This window comes from Leptosomus discolor, chromosome 27 (genome assembly GCF_034619465.1).
Source record: "Leptosomus discolor isolate bLepDis1 chromosome 27, bLepDis1.hap2, whole genome shotgun sequence".
Taxonomy (NCBI): Eukaryota; Metazoa; Chordata; class Aves; order Leptosomiformes; family Leptosomidae; genus Leptosomus; species Leptosomus discolor.
Window position 1 is genome coordinate 820,347 of NC_141417.1, and position 18,954 is coordinate 839,300.

Sequence of the window (18,954 nt, forward strand, 5' to 3'; positions counted from 1 at the left end):
GGGGGGGGGGGTGTGTGTCCTCCCCGCAGGCTGCCCATCCCGGCTGGATGCCGATGCCAGCGGGGCACCTGCCAGCCGCGGAGCTGTGCCCCACCTTTGCCACGGCCTTTCTCTGGCTGCAGCCGGACCCCACGCACGGGTGCGGGGCTGCGTATGGGGCCGGTGGCCGGTCCTGGCCCCTCGGGCCCTGGCCCCAGTAACCTCGGTGCCCTCCCCGGCCCCCTCCTCCCCCAGAGCCGAGGGGAGCCGTCAGCCCCGGCCGGGAGCGGTGATGGACGATGCTCATTCCCTGTCTGCTGTCTTGTACCTCCTGTGGCCGCTCCCAACGCCCGGCCCCGGCGGCACCAGCCCCACCGCCCCGGCAAATTCCAGCGCCGGAGATCTCGCAGGCCAGGTGCCATGGTGATGGGCGCCCCGGCCATGGGGATGGACGCCCCGGCCGGGAGCGGCGGCAGGGATGGCTGGGCTGGAGACGGGCCCAGCAGGGGAAAGAAGAGGGTCTGCGGGGAGGAGATGACGGAGAGGAGGGGAGGGTGGAGGAGTAGAAGGATGCATGGGCGGCTGGAGGGACTGATGGACGCGGGGTGGGGAGGTGAGTGGATGGAGAGGCGATGGACGGACAGATGGAGCGGATGGACGTTGGCAGCAGGGGACAGCAGGGGACGGCGGGGGGCCGGCTGCCCAGCCCCGCAGTTGGGGGGACATTACTCCCCGCCCCAGCTCGTCCCCTCCCTCCCCTGGCCCCCCAGAAAAGAATCGGGGCAGGACTGATAAAAATATATCCTTTATTCTTCTCTAAAGGCTATCAGTGAAACCTGTAACAAAGCATTATTATTATTATTATTAATTATTATTAATTATTATTATTATCTTTAATTATAAAAAACAGGGCCTGGGGCCAGCGAAGCGGGGGGGCGGGGGCGGCATCAAACCGTCCACAATAAATATTTTATTTACAGCGAGGAAGGGACCCCACGGAACCGAAGCAGCCGAGGGGGCGGCCGGGAAGGTGCGTGGCACCGAGCCCACCCAGGCCGGCTGCTGGCCTCGGGGCGGCCGCTCTGCCCGGGACGGGACGGGACGTGGGTCCCCAGGGCGCAGCCACACGCCCACCCGTGGGCGCCTTCCATCCAGCCGGGCACCCGTCATGGGGGGTGGCGCAGACCCCCTCCGGGGCTGGGCAGGGGGGGTCCGCGGGGGCTCACAGGCACTCGTGCAGCACCTGCGTGTTGGTGCAGTTGAGGCAGCTGACGTGGCAGCACCAGTGGAAGGTGCAGTTGCAGCGCTCGGTGACGCGCTGGGTGCGCGTCCGGTACCCGCGCCCGCAGCACAGCAGCTCGCACCCGTCCAGCCCCGGCGAGGAGCTGTTGCAGAAGCGCCCGGCCGTGCCCGCCGTCCCCGTCTTCCCGCTGTAGGTGCAGAAATTGGGCGACTTCTCGAAGTAGACGAGGTCGTGGGGCGAGGGGGGTTTGTGGGCCGGGTTCTCGGGCTCCAGGTGGTGCAGCTCCACCCGCGACGCCCGGTTGCTGCCCTTGTTGCCGTAGATGACGCGGGAGGCGCCGTCGAAGCGGTCCTTCAGGACGTCGCCCACGGCGCGGAAGGTGGGCAGCCGCATCCAGCACGTGCGGACGGTGCAGGAGCCCGACATGCCGTGGCACTTGCACTCCTGGCGCATCTCCGAGAAGACCGTCTGCAAGGCGGTGGTGGGGCGGGGGGACACACGCGGGGTGCCGTGAGCAGCCTGGGACCCTCCCGGGGACCACCGTGCTCCCGCACCCCGCTTTCCCACGGCATCGCGTCATGCTCAGCCCACGCAAAGCTGGGTGGGAAACACCTCTTTGATGGTTCCCAACCCCACGTGCAGGGACAGGCTGGGGGTCTCGGTGGCTGTGCCCATCCCCGTCCCCCCCCGGTGCTGCCCGTGGTCCCCTGTGGCCTCACCATGCGCCCGGCCTCGTTGTTGTGCAGGTTCATGAGGAAGCGCAGGTCGCGGCCCTTCTCGCTGGAGTCCACAAACTCCCTCCCAAAGAGGCGCCCGAAGTCGATGTTGTCGCTGCAGCCCCCCCAGTGCCAGTCGGGCCCCCCGGGGCCGCGGCGCCGGTAGTCGCAGGTGCAGGACTCGATGGAACCCTCCGAGCAGGACCGGGCCACCGAGTGTGTCACGCCGGCGCTGGTGATGGCGAAGATGAACGCCGTCTCCCGGCAGCCTGCGGAGGAGAGCGGGGGCGCTCAGGGCGCTGCCGGCACGAGGAGGGGGCACCCGCCGGCACCCCCAACCCGCAGCCATGACAGGCTGGTGATGGGCTGGAGGGGCTGGTGATGCCCCACGGTGACCCAGGGGCGCTTTGCCAAGCATCCCGGCTCGGGGGTGCCTCGGAGGGGGATCCGGGGAACCCCGCGCCGCCTCACCCCGGTTGACGATTTTGCCGAAGATGTTGGGGCCCTGGGAGGTGGGGCAGTTCCAGCGGCGGTTGCGGAACTGCCACTTGCACTCCTTGATGGCGGTCTGGAGGCCGGAGCTGACGCTGTGCAGGATGCCGGGGTTCTGGCGGATCAGCTTGCGCTGCTTGCGGCTCAGCAGCTGCAGGCTGGGGTCCAGCACCAGCTGCACGTTCTTGGAGTCCGTCAGCAGGTTGGTGGACGAGGCCACGTTGATGATGCCCCTGCGGCACAGGCGGCGATCACCGGGGAGGGGTCGTGTCCCCCCGGCATCCTGCTCCCCACCTCAACCCCCTCCCCTTGTGTGGGGGGCGGGGGGGGGCTGACCCGGCTCATCTCTGCCACCGGAGCATCTTCTTCAGCCAAACTCCCACCCGGGGGGTCGCAGCCCCGTGTGTGTGTGTGTTTCCCCCACGGCCGCGGCTACACCTGCACACCCCATCCCTGCGTCCGGGGCAGCCGCTGCTGTACCGGTGCCCGGCCCCGTTCCCCCCGCCCCAGCCCCGGTGCCGGTGAACTCACCACCACCGCCCGCTGTTGTTGACCGCCAGCGTGTTGGAGAGGGAGGAGAGGGCCAGAGCCCAGAGCGCCCGGAGCGCCAGCCCCAGCGCGGCGGCTCGCATGGCTCCGGCACCGGGAGGCCCCGGCAGAGTGCGCGGGCGAGCGGCCGCCGGGGTATTTATGGTGCCGCGGAGCCCCCGGCCCGGCCGCTACATCCACGCGTGTTTCCGGACGCGCGGGGCGCGGGCAGGGCGGGCGGCTCCGAGGAGGGAGGGCGGCCGCGGGGATAACGCGGGGAGCGTCGGGTGGGCGGCTCGGCACCGGCACCGGCACCGGCACCGGGCTGCAGCCGGTGCCCAGGACGAGGCGGTGGGAGCGCGGTGCCCGGCTCTCCCTGCCCGGTCACCGGAGCGCGGCGTCGGGCGGTCCGTGCGCGGTGCCGGTGCCCGGGGGTCCGTGCGCGGTGCCCGGTGCCGGTGCTCGGTGCCGGTTGCTCGGTACCCGGCGGCTCCCCGGGGAGGCGGCGCGGCTGGACTCGGCGCGGCGCGGCGGGTGCGCAGCGCTCAGCACCCGGGAGCATCTTCCAGCCCCTTCCCTCTTATAGGGGCGGCGCGGAGGGTCCCCATGGGCCGGTCCCGCCGAGCGGGGCCTCCCCGCGTCCTCGCCCTAACAATGGGGAGCGGCGGAGCCGCGGCACCTCTTATGGGGCGGCCGGAGCGGCGGCGCCGGGCCTGTCCGTCACGGCCCGGATTAGCCCGGCGGGTGGCTGCGCCCCGGCCCCGTGCCCAGAGCGCGGCCGGCGGGGGGGGGTGGGGTGTGGGGTGTGTGTTTGGGGGCGGCTGCCGCCCCCCGCCCTCCCCCGCCACCCCGCGCACACGCTCCACCGGCACGGCCCGGGACAGCTCCGGGGCAAGCAAGAAGGAGCAGCTCCCGGAATAGTCCGGGATGGCCCGGGACAGCTGCGGGCGCAGGGAGGGAGCGGGGGCCGGGGATAGCCCGGGATCTCCCGGCACAGCCTGGGGCGCACGGGGGAGTGGAGTGACGGGATCTCCCGGGATAGCCCCGGCAGCACGGCGGGGCAGAGTCCCGGGACAGACAGGGGCGCACGGGAGGGGCGAAGTCCCGGGATAGCCCGGGACGCACAGGGGACCACAGTGCCGGGACAGCCTGGGGACGCCGTCGTGGGACCCCCGGGTTTGGGGGGAGGGGGCTTGAAGACCCCCGGGACGCGGGACCGTCGGGGTTGCGCCGGTCGCCGGTGCCGGTCCGAAGCCCCCGGACCCCTCTCCCGTCCCGGCCGCCGCCTGTCCCTGTCCGTGCCCGGCGCGACGGGGCGGGCGCGTCCTCTCGCCGCTCGGGACCGGGCTGCCCCGACCACCGGCCCCTGCACCCCGGGACCCCCCGCCAACGTGCCCTTGGACGCCCACGGCGTGTGCAGTCCCCGTGGGTGAGACACGGCCCCGCACCCCTCCCCCTGCCCCGGGGCCGGCACCGAGCGTGGGAGGGACGGACCGGAGGGAGAGGGACGGAGGGAGGGATGGAGGGAGATGATGGAGGGAAGGGCAGGGGGGTGCCCGGGGCCGGGGGTGGGCAGCCCTGCGTGCCCGTGGTCACGGCCGGTGCTGACACGCGTCTCGGTGGGGACGAGGGTCTGTCCCTGCTGTCCCCCTCCCGGAGGGAGGTGGGCGGATGTGAACTCCCCGGTGCGGGGCTGAGCTGACACCCCCCCGTTGTGGCGGGGTGCGGGGGAGGTAATCCGCCCGCGGCGGTTTCCCCGGACCAGTCATGCGGGGCCGGATTAGCCCCGCTGGCCCGTCACGGCCCGGGGCCGCCGCTCACGATTTCAATTCAAGGACGGACAAAGCCCGGGCCGGTGGCGGAGCGGGGAGGGGGGGACAAGACACACTCGCGCAGGACCCCCCCCCACCTCCCCGTCACCCCCTCCCCCGGCCCGGGAGGTGTTCGGGGCCGCCCCGGGGTCTGCTCCAGGACGGCGGCTCCCGCCCCCCCCCCCCGCCCCGGTTCCCAGCCGGGCCAGGCGGTGTCCGCGCCCTCGGGCCGCCGCCCCGTCGGGGCTCCCGGGGCTGAGGTCAGCGGCCGCGGGGAGGCCCCGGGGCGCGGCCGGGAGGGCCCTGCCCGGGGCCGTGCCACCAGCGGTGGGGCCCAAACACGGCTCTCCTCCCCCCCGCCCCGCTTCATCCCTGGACGCGCCCGGGGGTCCCCGCTTCCCCGGACCCCTCCGGACCCCCTGCCAGCTCCCCCGCCTCTGCCGCGGCCCCGAGCACCGCCCGCCCCGGTGCCCCGTCCCCCTCAAATTCCCTCTGCTGCCCCCATGCAGCCCAACTGCAGCCGCGGAGGGGGGGGGGGCGATGCTCGGGACCCCCCCAGCCCCAGGGTGTCCGCGGGAGCCCGGCGGTGCGGAGCTGCTCCCGCAGCCGTCGGGGTGGCCGGTGCTGCCGGTGCCCCCCCGCCCCGGGGCGACCGCCCTTACCTGCCCGGGGCAGGGGGGGCCGCGCGACCCGTCCCGTCCCACCTCACCGAGCCAGGATGGACAGACGGACGGACGGGCAGCTGGGCGGACCAAGGGCCAGGCGTGGGGGGGCCCGGGGGGACCCCGCAGACCCTGCGAGCCCCTGCCCGGCCCGTGAGCACCGGGACCGCCTCGGTACCGCCGGTACCGCGCCGGGCCGGGGCGGGGGGGCTTCAACCTGGCCCGGATCCCCGTGCGGGGGGAGCATCCCTGTCGTGTGTGTCCCCCCCGGGCAACTATTGGGGTCCCCGCCCCCCCGTGAAGCACAGGGCAGCCCCCCCCCTTGCCATGCCCCCCCCCCCGGACGGGGCTCATACCGGGGGAGGGGGAACACCGGGACTCCCCCGCCTTCCTCCACCCCATCACGCCCCCCCCCCCCGCCTCCCGGTGCAGCCCCCCCCCCCCCCCCTCCCCGCACTGCTGCAGCCGCTACCATGGAAACGGCTCGCGGCTCTCGCGAGCTCGGCGCCCCCCCCCCCCCCCCCCGCTCCCCGCGCGCGCCCCCGGGCCCGGTGCGGCGCGGGGGGGGAGTGCGGGGGGGGGCGGGAAGCGGGGCGGGGGGGGTGGGGGGGGGGGGCACGGGGCGCTCTCGCGAGATCGGCGCGATCGGGCCTCCGCTTCCGGCGGCGGGAGCGGTGCAGAGTCAGCTGCGGGCGGGGGGCGCCACCGGCACCGGCACCAGGTGCGGGGGGGTCCGCACCGAGGTGGGGAGCGGGGGGGTCCGGGGCGCCGTGCATCGGTGGGGGCGCTGCCCCGGGGGAGGGGGACGCGGCACCGGCACGGGTCGAGGGGGGGGGGGTGGTGGCTGCGGCGCGTTCGGGGGTGCCCGGTGCTTTGGGGGTGCGGAGCACCGGGGGGCGGGGGCGGCGGGGGGCGCATCGCAGCGGGGCGGGGGCCGATGCGGTGCAGCGGGAGGGCCGCGGAGTGCGGGGGGGGGGGGGCGGGCGGCGCCGGTGGGGCGGTGCGGCGGGCGGGGGCGGGGGGCGATGCGGCGGGGGGGCGGCGATTTGGGGGTGCGCTGCAATCCCGGGGAGGGGGGGGGGTGGGGGTGCGGTGTGTTGGAGGGGCGCCGCGTGAGCGGCGGGGGGAGAGAATGCGGGGGGCGTCGCGCCGAGGGGCTGCGGGGGGGCCCCGGGGGCGGCAGCGCTCGGCCGGGAGGGACGCGCTGCGGTGCTGGGGGGGGGGGCTGCAGGGGGGCGTTGGGGGCTCCCTCCGCCGGCGGAGGGGGGGGGGGGGCGTGCACGGTCTAGGGGAGCGTCAGGGCCGGGGTGGGGTCTGTGCTCCCCCCGAAGAGGGCTGGGATCTGTGCCTCAGTTTCCCCCAGCGCAGAGCCCTGTAGGGTGCAGCGCAGAAGGGGGGTGCCCACATCCCCATCACGACCCCCTCCCCCCGCACTGAGCTGCATGCAGGGGCAGCCCCCACGGAGCCTCCAGGGTCCCCTGAGCCCTACATCATCCCCCCCCAGGACATGGGGGTCCCTGCTACCCACAGCCCCTCTTTGAGCATGGGGGAGCCCTGCAGCCCCCCCCCCCCCCCACCTCCCAGTTCTCAGGGCCGCCCCCTGCCCCAGCGCCTGCCCCGTGCCCCCCGCAGGATCCGGCCTCGCCTGCGGACGGAGCCAGCGCCGCCGTCACCATGGGCAACATCTTCGGGAACCTGCTGAAGAGCCTCATCGGGAAGAAGGAGATGCGGATCCTGATGGTGGGGCTGGACGCCGCTGGGAAGACCACCATCCTCTACAAGCTGAAGCTGGGCGAGATTGTCACCACCATCCCCACCATAGGTGTGCGGGGGGGGAGGCGGGCACCCAGCAGGGACCCCTCCCCATCAGGGCTCCTCGGGAGGGGGCTCGCGGCCCCGCGTGCCTCAGTTTCCCTCCGCTGTCGCTCCCCGCAGGGTTCAACGTGGAGACGGTGGAGTACAAGAACATCAGCTTCACCGTCTGGGACGTGGGTGGGCAGGACAAGATCCGGCCCCTCTGGCGGCATTACTTCCAAAACACCCAGGGTAGGTGTCGTGTCCCCACCCTGGGGGACGTGGGGAGGGATGGGGCTTGCCGGGGAGCGGGGTGGCCGTGGGGTCGGCCGGATCCTGCGCCCCCCAGCAGCGCCCGCTCGCTGTCCCCCAGGGCTGATCTTCGTGGTGGACAGCAATGACCGGGAGCGGGTGAACGAGGCGCGGGAGGAGCTCATGCGGATGCTGGCGGAGGACGAGCTGCGGGACGCCGTCCTCCTCGTCTTTGCCAACAAACAGGTGGGTCTGGGGGCAGCCTCCCCTGGGGAAGCGAGGCCGGGAGCATCCCTGGGGGGTCAGGGCTGCTGTCTTGGGTGCCTGTGGCAGGAGCGTGCCCATCCCCATGGTGTCGGGGCTGGTATCTGGCAACCCCCGTGGCAGGACTGTGCCGTGCCTGTGGCATCGAGGCTGGTGTCTTAACGTCCGTCTGCTACCAAACAGCCCCCTGTGGTGGGGCTGTGCCCATCCCCGTGGCGCCAGGGCTGGTGCCAGCCCCCGTGGTGGGGTAACTCCCATCCCCGTGGCGCCGGGGGCCGGTGCGTGAACCCCGTTCCCTCTCGCCCTAGGACCTGCCCAACGCCATGAACGCGGCGGAGATCACGGACAAGCTGGGGCTGCACTCCCTGCGCCACCGTAACTGGTACATCCAGGCCACTTGTGCCACCAGCGGGGACGGGCTCTACGAGGGTCTCGACTGGCTCGCCAACCAGCTCAAGAACAAGAAGTGAGCGGGCGGCCGCCGGCCCCGGCCCCCCCCCACCCCACCCCTGCGCCCCCGGTTCCCCCCCCGGGGCCGTGCCAGGCCCCCCCGCCCCCAGCCGCCCCCTCCCTGCCCCGGTTGGGTTTTGCTTTCTTCTGGCACCGGTTGCTGTGGGGTTTTTCGCCTTTTTTTTTGGTTTTTTTTTTTGGGGTCTCCTCGGTTCCCCTCGGATCTCGTGTGTGCGTGCGTGGAAATATAGCTCTATATAATGTATCTGGGGGGGGGCGGGGGCAGAGCCCCGGGGAGTGGGCTGGGGGCTGGGGGCTGCCTCGGCACTGCCCTGCCCAGGGGGGTTGGGGGGCCATGCCGGGGCACCCCGTCCTCATGCATGTCCCCACACCCCTCGCCTTCCTCTGGACCAAATGTGGGGGCAGCGGGGCCACAGGGGGCATTTGGGACCATACACACCTCCTTCCCTCCCCCACCCCAGCACCTCCTCCTGGCCCTGCGTGCCCCCCCCCCCGGGGGTCCCACACGTCCCCGGCCCCCCCCATGTCACTTCGAGGCAGGTCTCCTCCCCGCAGCGCGACCCCCACGGGGTGGGGGGAGGCATGGGGCTGCTGGGACCCCTGCAGTCCCCCCCCCGGCCGTGCCTCCCCCCACCCCACCGCCCCGGCCGCCTGCACCCCAACCCCATGCCAGCATAGTGATTGTATGTCCCTGCCCCTCACGGACGGACGGACGGACGCCCCGTACTGTACCCCCCAGCCCCCTCGGCACCGTATTTATACCCCCCGGTCTGTGCTTGGTGTGACGTGTCGCTGCGGCTCTGCCCCGTCCGGGGACGTGTGTACTTGCCCCCCCACCCCCCCACCCCACGCCTGAGACGGTGGGTGACCCCCGACCCCCCCTTGGATATTAAACATGTTTTATGTAGCGCTGCCCCACGGCTCTTCTTCTGCAGCCCCCCCCCCCCCCCCCCCCCCAGCGTGGGGGTCCCGCAGAGGGGGGACGGTGATGGACAGCCCTGGGCTGGTTTTAATTAGAAAGAGCTTAGCGGGGCAAGGGGGGCTGGCGGGGGGGCGAGGGCGGTGGGCTCCCCCTTCCCAGGCTCATCTTTAGGGGAATATTGGATGAAATGGTAAATCCCATTAGTGCTAATCCCAGCCGGGGCGTGGGGACGGTGCCAGCGCCGGGATGGGCGCGAGTGGGGCTCAGCCCCCCCCCGGTGTCACCCCCTCCACGGGCCAGGGGACTGGCTGAATCCCGTTTGGGGGGCAGCGCTACTGTCCCCATCCTTGTGTCCCCTCTGGGTTGGTGGCTGAGGGGCTGTTGGCCCCCAGGACCGCCCCCCCCTATGACCGGTGGCACCGAGCCGGGGTGCGGTGCTGGCTGCCCAGATGCCCGAGTTCCTCCTGCACTGGAGGGACTGGAGCGGGGGTGACCGGGGTTCCCCGGTGGGCTGGGAGCCACGGAGCCGGCACCGGCGCGTTCCCACCGGCCAGCCCGGCGGCTTTGTCTGGCGGGGGCCAGCCCGGCGCTGACCCGCTGGCCCTAATCCCATTAGCGCCCCGGCCCCCAGCCGCCAGCCCGGCTTCCCCACCTCTCGGCAACCGGGGCTGGTATGTGGGTGCACCGGTGGGGCCGGCGTGCCGATGCCGTCGTCCGGGAGCTGCACCAGGGCCTGTGCCGGCACCGCCGCCAGCAGGGCCACCACTGCTCTCCACGGGGCCATTGCCACCAGCATGGGGCGAACCGGGCTGCCGGTGTGCTCCCTGGCCCTGGGCTCTGCCTCCTGCCCCGGGGACTAGTGGCCCCCCAGGCACAGGGACAGGGTGGGGGCTGTGGGGCAGGTTCAGCCCCGCACAGAGCCCCAGCCCTGGGCTCCTCTGTCCGACTCCTCGCTGGCGAGGGGCTCGGCGTCCCTTGTCCCACCCGGCTGGAGGGGCCGGAAGGGGTGACAGGAGAAGGGATGCTTTGCACCCACTGGGTGCCAGGAAAGGATGCTGGACCCAGGTGGGTGCTTGGGAAGGATGCTGGGCTCGGATGGGTGCTGGGAAGGGGTCCTGGACACAGGTAGGTGCCAGGGAAGTGTCTTGGAATCGAGTGGGTGCTGGGGAAGGGTCCTGGACCCGCGTGGGTGCTGAAGAAGGGTCCTGAACACAGTGGGTGCCAGGGAAGCGTCCTGGACCCATCTAGGTGCCAGAGAAGGGTCCTGGACCCGGGTGGGTGCCGGTTTCTCCAGGCTTTGCTGCCGCCTGCTGGTACCGAGTCCCGGCGGCTCCGGGACAGCGGGTGCTGCACCCAGGCGGTGGCCTGGGACGATCCCTCCCGCCGGGCCCCCCACCCAGACCTCCCACCGGGACCCCCACCCAGACCCCCCGCCCGGGGTGGGCAGGGGCGGCCGGCTCAGCCTGGGAGCGCCGGGAGCCCCCGGCAGAGACGGACGCCCGGTGCCAGCCGGGGCTGGGTGGCACCGGAGCGCGGACGGACGCGTGTCCCCGGGCAGCACCGAGGGGGTGGCCGGGCCCCGGGAGACCCCCTCCCCGGCCCCGCCGGGGCTCGGGACAGCTCGGTCCGCCCCGACGTCGCTTTGCCTGTCCCACGGACCGGTGCCGGTGCAGCGTCCCGGTGTCGGCGGGGGCGGGTCCGGGGGGGCGGTGCCCGGGGAGAGCCCGGGGGCCGGGCCGGGCCGGGTGGGGCGGTCCCGGTGCCGCCGCCGCCGCCGCCGCCAGCCCGGCCATGCCGCCCCCCGCCGCGCTGCTGCTGCTGGCGCTGCTGCTGCTGCCGCCGCCGCCGCCCGCCCGCGCCGCCGAGAGCGAAACCGAAAGCGGTTCCCGGGGGTTGCGGCTGGAGACGCTCGTGAGCCCCGGGGGAAGCGGGAGGGGAGAGGGGAGCGGGGGAACCGGGGCTGCGCGGGGCGCACCGGGCACCGGAGACCCCCTTAGACGGGGAGCTGGGACCGGCGAGGGACGGGGACACCGGCGGGACGTGGTTGTTCGAGGGGGGCACCGGGGAGCCCGGTCTGGGCCGGGGGGGGAGTGCACGGGGCACCGGAAGGACCGGGCTGCGAGGAGGGGGGGGGACGACGACACGGGGCAGCGGGAGGACCGCGCTGCGGAGGGGACACACCGGGAGGACCGGGCTGTGGAGGGGGAGCACAGGGCACCGGGAGGAGTGGGGGGTCCGGGGGCTGGGGGTGAGGGGGGAGTCCCGCTCACGGAGCGCTCGGGGGACCCGTGAGCAGGCGGGGGGGGTGGGGGGGGTGCGTGGCCAAGGAGGCGGGGGGTGGCCCCGTCCCGGTCCCCCGTGATTCCCCGTTGCAGGTGGCCCCCCCCGAGGGCTGCACGGAGCTGTCGGCGCCGGGGGACACGGTGCACATCCACTACACGGTGCGGGGCGGGCGGCGGGAGGAACACGTCAGCACTGCGCTCCGCCGGGCGGGGCGGGCGGGGGCGGCTCCGGCACCGGCGGGGGGGGGGGAGCCTGGGCCGGCACCGGGGTGGTACCGGGGTGGGCGTGGGGGTGGCACCGGGGTGGGCGTGGGGGTGGCACCGGGGTGGGCACGGGGATGGCACCGGGGTGGGCACGGGGATGGCACCAGGGTGGCACTGGGACAAGCATGGGGACAGCCCTGGAATGCGCCCTGGGTGGCACTGGCACTGGCATAGGGGTGGCACTGGGACTGGCGGGGCGAAGGGGGGGGTGGCTCCAATGTGGGCATGGGTTGGCACTGGGACCGGCACCTGGACCAGCACAAGGATTGCCCCCGGGATGGCACTGGGAGTGCAGTGGGGATGTCCCCGGGGCGTGGGGGTGGCACTGGGACTGGCACTGGGACTGGGGGGGCAATGGGACAACGCTGGGACCCACGTGGGGACACCGCCACGTCCCCAGGGGTGCCCATGCCCGTGATGGTGCCCATGCCCGTGTCCCCACAGGGCAGCCTGGAGGATGGCCGGATCATCGACACCTCGCTGAGCCGGGACCCGCTCCAGGTGGAGCTGGGCAAGCGCCAAGTCATCCCCGGTGAGTGAGGGGCCGGGGGGGGGGGGGGAGGTTTAACCGGGGTTCGGCCAAGCCAAGTGGGCTGTGGGGTGCCCCCGGCCGGCCCCGCTCACCCCTCTCCCCCCCTCTCTCCTCGCAGGCCTGGAGCAGAGTCTGCTGGACATGTGTGTGGGGTAAGGCGGGCGGCGGGGCGAGGGGGCTGACAGCAGCCCCCCCAGCCACGGTTTGGCGTGGGTCCGGCCTCGCGGGTCACCGGCACCAAGGGTCTTCCCCCACGGCAGGGAGAAGCGGCGAGCCATCATCCCCCCTCACCTGGCCTACGGCAAGCGGGGCTCCCCTCCCACCATCCCAGGTAAGCGCAGCCCTCGGGGTCCCCGTGGGGTCCCTGTGAGCCCCCCAGCTCCCCCCCCACTCAGGCTCTGCTTCCCCACCACCCTCCCCAGGCGACGCGGTGCTGCGGTTTGAGGTGGAACTGGTCGGTTTATCCCGGGCCAGTTACTGGCAGAAGGTGGTGAATGAGGTGCTGCCGCTGCTGTGCCTGGGGCTGGTGCCGGCGCTGCTGGGGCTCATCGGGTACCACCTCTACCGCAAGGCCACCAGCCCCAAGCTCTCCAAGAAAAAGCTGAAGGAGGAGAAAAGGAACAAAGCCAAAAAGAAATAAAGCCTTCTCCTCGGCATCCGCGGCTGCTCCATGTCTGCTCTGTCTGGGGGCGGGGGGACGGAGGGGCTGTGCACCCCCCCTACAAGCTCCCTGCCCCTCTGCAGCAGCGGGGCCTTGGTGGGGCTTGAGGAGCTGAGCGGGAGGCGACAGACCCACGCCTGCCCTGACAAAACTCCGTGGGTCCCAAGAAATAAGACCCTGGAACACGGTTTTGGGCACAGTTTAGCTCTTTTATGGCACCTCGGGGCAGTCACGGTCCCTGCGGTGTCCCCAGGTCTGTAGAGGGGGGGGGTCTCAGCCGGTGCCAGCGGAGCTGTGGATGGGGTCCGGGTGGGCGTCCCCTCCCAAGAAGCCACCGGGGAGCGCGGTGCCCTGATGACCTTGTGGGCGGCCGCCCCTGGCACGGGGCAAGTCCCTGGGGACGCAGCGCTTGGGCCCGACGGCGAGGAGCGGGTTGGGCTGGCCCAGCACCTCCTGGCTGACCGAGAGCCCCGCCAGGTACTGCCTGAGCAGCCCCCGCAGCTGCCCGTTCCTCTGCCCCAGGGCCGCTCGCTCCCGCTCCAGCACCTGCTCCTCCAGCTTCGCCTTGTTGAACCGCTGCCAGAAGCGCTCCAGCCCCACGTAGTCCCACAAGGCCTGGGGGAGAGGCAGGGAGGAGGGCAGGGGGGGTCCCCAGCCTCCCCACGCACCAGCCAGGCTGTCCCCAAGGCCGGATCCTGACCCTCGCTCCCCCCCACCCCTCACCCTGGGGCAGCATCCAGGACCCCGGTGCTGCCTCCTCACCTGGGCCAGGGGCTCCACGGGCGTCTCCTCGAGGATTCGGCGGGCCTCTTGCTGCTCCCCCTCCTCCAGCGAGGAAGGGTAGAAGGGCAGCACCTTCTCCTCCTCCGTCTCCAGCCTGCGGCACATCTCGGCCAGCCGCAGGATCCGCTGGGCCTGGGGGTGGGGGGTGCGAGGGGGAGGGTTCGGTGGCAGTCCCCCCCCCGCCCCGGTGCTCCCCCTGCCCACGGGCTGCTGGCCTCACCTTGCCCACCGCCCGCGCCAGCGTCTTCAGGGCAGAGCCGCTCTGCAGGGTGAGCGTGGCCAAGCTGCCACGGGCCTTAGCCCTGGCCTGGTTCATCTGGCTCTCAAGCTCCTGGAGCCACCCGAGGACCCTTTCCTTCTCCTCCCGCGCCCGCCGGTTCTGCTCCTCGCTCTCCCGGCGATGAGCCGTGATCTGGCCCTTGGTGGCTGCGACCAAGTCCTGGGGACAGGCGAAACGGGAGCGGTGGGACGGGACGGGGGGGGCGCCTTCGCTCCCACGGCCGCCCCCCGCGCCCTGCCGCAACCTGGAGCTTCTGCAGCTTCTTCGCCTGCATCTTGATCTCCCTGGAGCTCTTCTTGTTCTTCTCCTTCAGGGCCTCGAAAGCGATCTTCTGGTGCTCGGTGGCCTCCCCGTAGCTCTGCATGGCCCGTTGGAACTGCTCCCAGAGCACCTCCAGCCTCCTGCCCAGCCGCGTGCGGCTCTGCTCCTTCTCCTGCAGGCTCTGGGGACAGACACGGGGGCGGGTGACCCAGCACCTTCCCAAATCTCACTGCGTGGTCTCCTCACGAGCCCTAAAAAGGCGCCTCGCTGGTTCCTCCCCCTGCCAGTGCCTTATTTTTGATGTCAGCCCGGGTGCTCTGGAAATTCAGCGTGGCCTCCCGGTCGTTCTTGGCGTAATTCAGCTCCATGGCCAGCGCCACGTCCCGCAGGTAGCAGGTTTCTCGCTCGTGCTGCTCCAGGATGGTCCTCCTGGCGAAAACACGGGGCAGCTGATGGAGGGAAGCCACGGTGGCCCCGGGCAGGCTGTGAGAGGGCTCAGCAGCAGGACAGGAGAGCCGGCAAGTGCCACTGCTGTCCCTCTCCCCCTCTCAGCCTCAAACTCCCGTACCTCTCCGCCTCAAACTCCGTCTTCAGGGCCTCCAGCTGGGTGCTGAACCCCTCCTCCAGGCACGTCAGGCGGCAGCGCTGGAGCTGCAGCAGGCGGTCGATGTTGTGGAGGTGGCTGCGCAGGGCCTGGGCGTGCTGCTCCTCGGCCTCCTCCAGGTCTGTGGCCAGGGACTGCGGAGGTTTTGGGGTGGGGGGGTGTGGGGGGGTGTCACAGGTGGGCCCCGGCACTGCCCCCTGCCCCACCAGCCCTCCCCCGCTCACCTCGATGACGCTGTCCTTGCCGTCCATCACCCGCACGAAGGTCTGCCTGAGGATCTCGATGTCCTGGCGCAGCTCCTCGGCCTTGGCCACCCGCAGCACCGCCCGCCATTGCGTGTTGAGCTTGTGGAGGCTCAGGGTGCTGCTCTGCTTCTCCTTGGCCAGCTTGTCCTGCATGGGGGGGACACGAGCCATGGGGAGGGGGACCGGGAGCGGGCGGTGTGTGGGGAAACACACTGCCAGCTCCCCCCCACACCCCGCACCTTCAGGAACCGGCCGAGCAGCTCGCCCTTCATCTTGGCCTCCTCCTCCTTGGCCAGCGCTTGGCTCTGCAGCAGCAGGAGCTCGTCCTCCGCCGCCATGGGGGCTGCCGCCCGCGGGCGACGCTTCTTCGGCATGGCGGCTGGGCCCTGGCACACAGTGTGAGGCGGGGGGGGATGCCCCAGGCCCCCCCTCCCCACCCCAGGCCCCGTTCCCCCCTGCCCACCCCTATCTCCTCCTCCTGGGGTCCCCCCCACGCCCCCTCCACCCCCCCCACTTTCGGGTATCCCCCAGGCCGCATAGCCCCCGCACCCGTCTGGTCCCCGCATCACGGGGGTCCCGCCCATCCCGGTACCGGTCGCGCCCCGTTAAGACCCCCGGCCCAGCGACCGGCGTCCCGACGGTCTCCTAGCAACGGTCACTTCCGGTTTGGGGCGGGAGCGAAGCGCCACTTCCGTCCGCAGGCAAACAGGCGCCCCCTGGATTGGAGGAGCGGCTTCGCACCTATGGGGGCGGGCCCCGGCGGTCGCTCGCCTCTCCGCTATTGGCGGGCGTGCCGGAAGGCGCCGCGGCGATTGGCGGGCGGGCGCAGCCGTGGGCGGGGCTCGGCGTCGGCGGGGTATATAGGGACGCTGCGGCGGCGGGGCCCAGGGCCGGCGGGCGGGCGGGCGCTGGCGGGAGGCCGCGGTCTGCGGCGCCGCCGCCATGCGGGAGCGGAGGCCGGTACCGGCCGCCCCGGCCCGCTGCAAGCTGGTGCTGGTGGGCGATGTGCAGTGCGGCAAGACGGCCATGCTGCAGGTGCTGGCTAAGGACTGCTACCCCGAGGTGAGCCGGGACCGGGACCGAATACCGGGGATGGAGCACTGGGGACCGGCAACGGGACCGGCCGCTGATGCTTTTCGGTGCCGTTGCAGACGTACGTGCCCACCGTGTTTGAGAACTACACGGCGTGTTTGGCCAGCGAGGAGCAGCGGGTGGAGCTGAGCCTCTGGGACACCTCCGGTACCGGGGGGCGGGGGGCGGTCAGGGGAGGGTGAGTGCATGGCGGGGCGGGGGGGGGGGGGTGTCCCTCCTGTACCGGGAGAGGAGGCGCGGGGGGTGGTGTCCTCCAATGCCGGGGGTGCAGCGGGGCGGGGGCAGCCCTGGCCCCGGTGGGGAGTGATGGGGGCATTTGCTGGGGGAAGATGCTTTGGGGGCTCGGGAGGCTTGGGGGCGGGGGGCAGGCCTGGGGTTTGGGGGGGCTGCAGTGGGGTGCGCTGGGGTCCCTGCAATGGGGGGGGTGATGGGGACAGCTTTGGGGGGGGGGGGGGGTTGGTTCAGGATACGGGGCTGGAGGGCTTGGGGGGGGGGGCCTGTCTGCTTGGGAGTCCCCGGGGGTTGGCCCTGCGGGGAGGGCACAGGCACAAGCTGGGGGGGGGCACACACACAGGGCTGACCCCCTTCCTTGGGGGGGGGGTGTCCCCCACACCCCTGTGAGCTCCTCCAGGTAGGGCATGGGGTGCTGGGGTCCCCTGTGCCCCCCCTGTGGGGCTGCCTGTGAAGGGGGGGGTAATGGGGCTGTCTGGTGTCGCCCCCTCCCTGGGCACCCCCGAAGGGCTGTGAGGGGGGGGTCGGGGGGTCGGGGCAGCCCTGCCCTGGTGCTGCAGTGTGTGTGTCCCCCGTCGGGGGGGTGGGGGTGTCCCCGCGTTGCCATGGCGACGCGCTGGCGCAGCCTCTTTGCTATTCCGCGCACGGAGCGTCTGGGCTGCAAAACCCCTTCGGGGTCGGGGGGCGCCGATGGGGGGGGGGGGCCACCCCGGTCACCCCCACACCTGGAGGGGCACCTCACTGCCCCCCACACTCCCGTGGGCTGCCTCCTTCCCCCCCCCCCCGCCTTCCCGCAGTCCCCGGTGCTGGTGGTCCTGGCTCCCTGGGGACCCTGTGGGGGTGGCAGCCGCCCCCCTTCGCCCCCCCCCCCCCCCCCGCATCCTCCTGGATGCCCCCCAACACCCCTGCCCGCAGGCGGGGCTCCCCAAAATGAGGAGGGGGGGGGGGGCCTGCAGTTATATAAACACTGCGGGATCCATTTCCCGCTGCCTCGTTAGGGGCGATGGTGGTTAATGGGCTGCGGGGAGCCGAGGCGGCATTTTGGGGGGCTCTAGAGCTCTGTGTGCCCCCCCCAACCCAAGAGGGGGGCTGTGTCGCTTTGCAAGCACCTCTTGCCCGGGAGCCTGGGTCCCTTGTGGGGGACTGCTGTGCAGAGACACCCCCCCCCCCTTTTCTCCCAGGCTCTCCCTACTACGACAACGTGCGTCCCCTCTGCTACAGCGACTCGGACGCCGTCCTGCTCTGCTTCGACATCAGCCGCCCCGAGACCCTCGACAGCGCGGCCAAGAAGGTGGAGGGGAGGGAGGGGAAAAGCCCATCTGGGGGGGTGGGGAGTGATTTGGGGGGTGTGTGTGTGTCCCCCACCGCACTGATGGCGGCTCCGTGTCCCCACCCCGCAGTGGAAGGCGGAGATCGTGGACTATTGCCCCAACACGCGGGTGCTGCTCATCGGCTGCAAGACGGACCTACGGACGGACCTGAGCACCCTGATGGAGCTCTCCCACCAGAAGCAAGCACCCATCTCCTACGAGCAGGTCGGGGGGGGGGGGTGTCCCATTTTGTTGGGGGTGGGTGTGTTTGGGGAGGGTGTCACGCCAGCCTGACGTGAGGTTGGGTTGCAGGGCTGTGCGGCGGCCAGGCAGCTGGGAGCCGAGAGCTACCTGGAGTGCTCGGCCTTCACCTCGGAGAAGAGCGTCCACAGCATCTTCCGGACCGTGTCCGGCATCTGCCTCAGCAAAGCCCCCCCGCAGCCCCCCAAAAGCCCCCCCCGCAGCCTTTCCAAGAGACTCCTGCACCTTCCCAGCCGCTCCGAGCTCATCTCCTCCACCTTCAAGAAGGAAAAAGCAAAAAGCTGCTCTGTCATGTGAAAGGGCTGGGGGGGGGACATACACCACACAAATGCCCCCCTCCTCCTCCTCAAAGCCCTCAGCCCCCTGGAGTGCCCCAGGGTGGGGTGGGGGGCTGGACACAGGGCCCTGGAGCCCTCCCCCTGCCACAAGGAGGATGGGGTGCCTGCTGCCCTCCCATCACTCTGCTTCCCCCACCAGCCCCCATCCTGGGGGGGTGGCCCCCCATGGGTGGGGGTCTGTGGGTGGGGGGGCTCAAGGAGGTTGCTCGACAGTTGCTCCCCAACCCTGGGGGTGGGGGGCTCATCCATGGACTCATCCTGTTTCTTCCCCCCCCCCCTTTGCCCCATTCCTCATCTGCTGCTTGGCCCCGGGGACCCCAGTGGGGGGGGGGGGGTGGGGCTGTTTTATGGACTGTCGGGGGGCGGGGGGGGGGGTGTCAGGGTGTCTGTTCCATGGTCAGTGTTATTAAAAAGCTTATTTATTATCAGAAATATAACACCCACCCACATGCAGCGGGTGCCTGGTCTTGTCTTCGGGTGGGGGGGAATCCTGTGGTTTGGGGGGGGGGGGGGGGGGGTGTCACTGCAGGGTGGGGTCCATCCTGTGTCGTCAGTGCCAGCGAGGAAGGGTGATGGTGGCACTGACGTCTGCCTGTGCTGTCACCCATGGGTGGGGATGCAGAGGGCAAAGTCCCTCGGGGGTGGGGGGTGTCGTGGCGCTGTTGGGTGTCTCCTT

The 18,954-nt window shown here is 72.1% G+C and overlaps 5 protein-coding genes across 7 annotated transcripts; 3 read left to right on the forward strand and 2 right to left on the reverse strand.

Annotated features, from left to right (window-relative positions):
* Window positions 1-1,201: 1,201 nt before the first annotated feature.
* Window positions 1,202-3,062, reverse strand: WNT1 (Wnt family member 1). The gene is made up of 4 exons (XM_086478644.1): window positions 2,962-3,062; window positions 2,410-2,663; window positions 1,942-2,207; window positions 1,202-1,690 (listed from the first exon to the last, which is right to left on the reverse strand). Exons 1-4 carry the CDS (start codon window positions 3,060-3,062, stop codon window positions 1,202-1,204), a joined length of 1,110 nt encoding a protein of 369 aa, XP_086334770.1.
* Window positions 3,063-7,105: 4,043 nt separating this feature from the next.
* On the forward strand, window positions 7,106-8,211 carry ARF3 (ARF GTPase 3). Of its 3 annotated transcripts, none has more exons than XM_086478673.1 (4): window positions 7,106-7,253; window positions 7,367-7,488; window positions 7,535-7,723; window positions 8,050-8,211. In XM_086478673.1, exons 1-4 carry the CDS (start codon window positions 7,106-7,108, stop codon window positions 8,209-8,211), a joined length of 621 nt encoding a protein of 206 aa, XP_086334799.1. The 3 variants fall into 3 exon arrangements, with proteins under 3 accessions (XP_086334799.1, XP_086334800.1, XP_086334801.1); XM_086478674.1 differs by having other exon boundaries at window positions 7,367-7,477; window positions 7,599-7,723; XM_086478675.1 differs by lacking the exon at window positions 7,367-7,488 and having other exon boundaries at window positions 7,599-7,723.
* A 2,714-nt stretch (window positions 8,212-10,925) lies between these two features.
* On the forward strand, window positions 10,926-12,852 carry FKBP11 (FKBP prolyl isomerase 11). The gene is made up of 6 exons (XM_086478676.1): window positions 10,926-11,045; window positions 11,510-11,575; window positions 12,125-12,212; window positions 12,331-12,364; window positions 12,473-12,543; window positions 12,635-12,852. The coding sequence occupies exons 1-6, from the start codon at window positions 10,926-10,928 to the stop codon at window positions 12,850-12,852; spliced, it is 597 nt and encodes a 198-aa protein (XP_086334802.1).
* A 294-nt stretch (window positions 12,853-13,146) lies between these two features.
* Window positions 13,147-15,420, reverse strand: DRC2 (dynein regulatory complex subunit 2). Its single transcript, XM_086478576.1, has 8 exons — window positions 15,286-15,420; window positions 15,026-15,193; window positions 14,766-14,935; window positions 14,488-14,626; window positions 14,181-14,378; window positions 13,877-14,095; window positions 13,636-13,788; window positions 13,147-13,488 (listed from the first exon to the last, which is right to left on the reverse strand). Exons 1-8 carry the CDS (start codon window positions 15,418-15,420, stop codon window positions 13,147-13,149), a joined length of 1,524 nt encoding a protein of 507 aa, XP_086334702.1.
* A 568-nt stretch (window positions 15,421-15,988) lies between these two features.
* RND1 (Rho family GTPase 1) lies at window positions 15,989-18,583 on the forward strand. The gene is made up of 5 exons (XM_086478661.1): window positions 15,989-16,108; window positions 16,198-16,285; window positions 17,551-17,660; window positions 17,770-17,904; window positions 17,992-18,583. Exons 1-5 carry the CDS (start codon window positions 15,989-15,991, stop codon window positions 18,235-18,237), a joined length of 699 nt encoding a protein of 232 aa, XP_086334787.1. The 3' UTR covers window positions 18,238-18,583.
* Window positions 18,584-18,954: the final 371 nt, after the last annotated feature.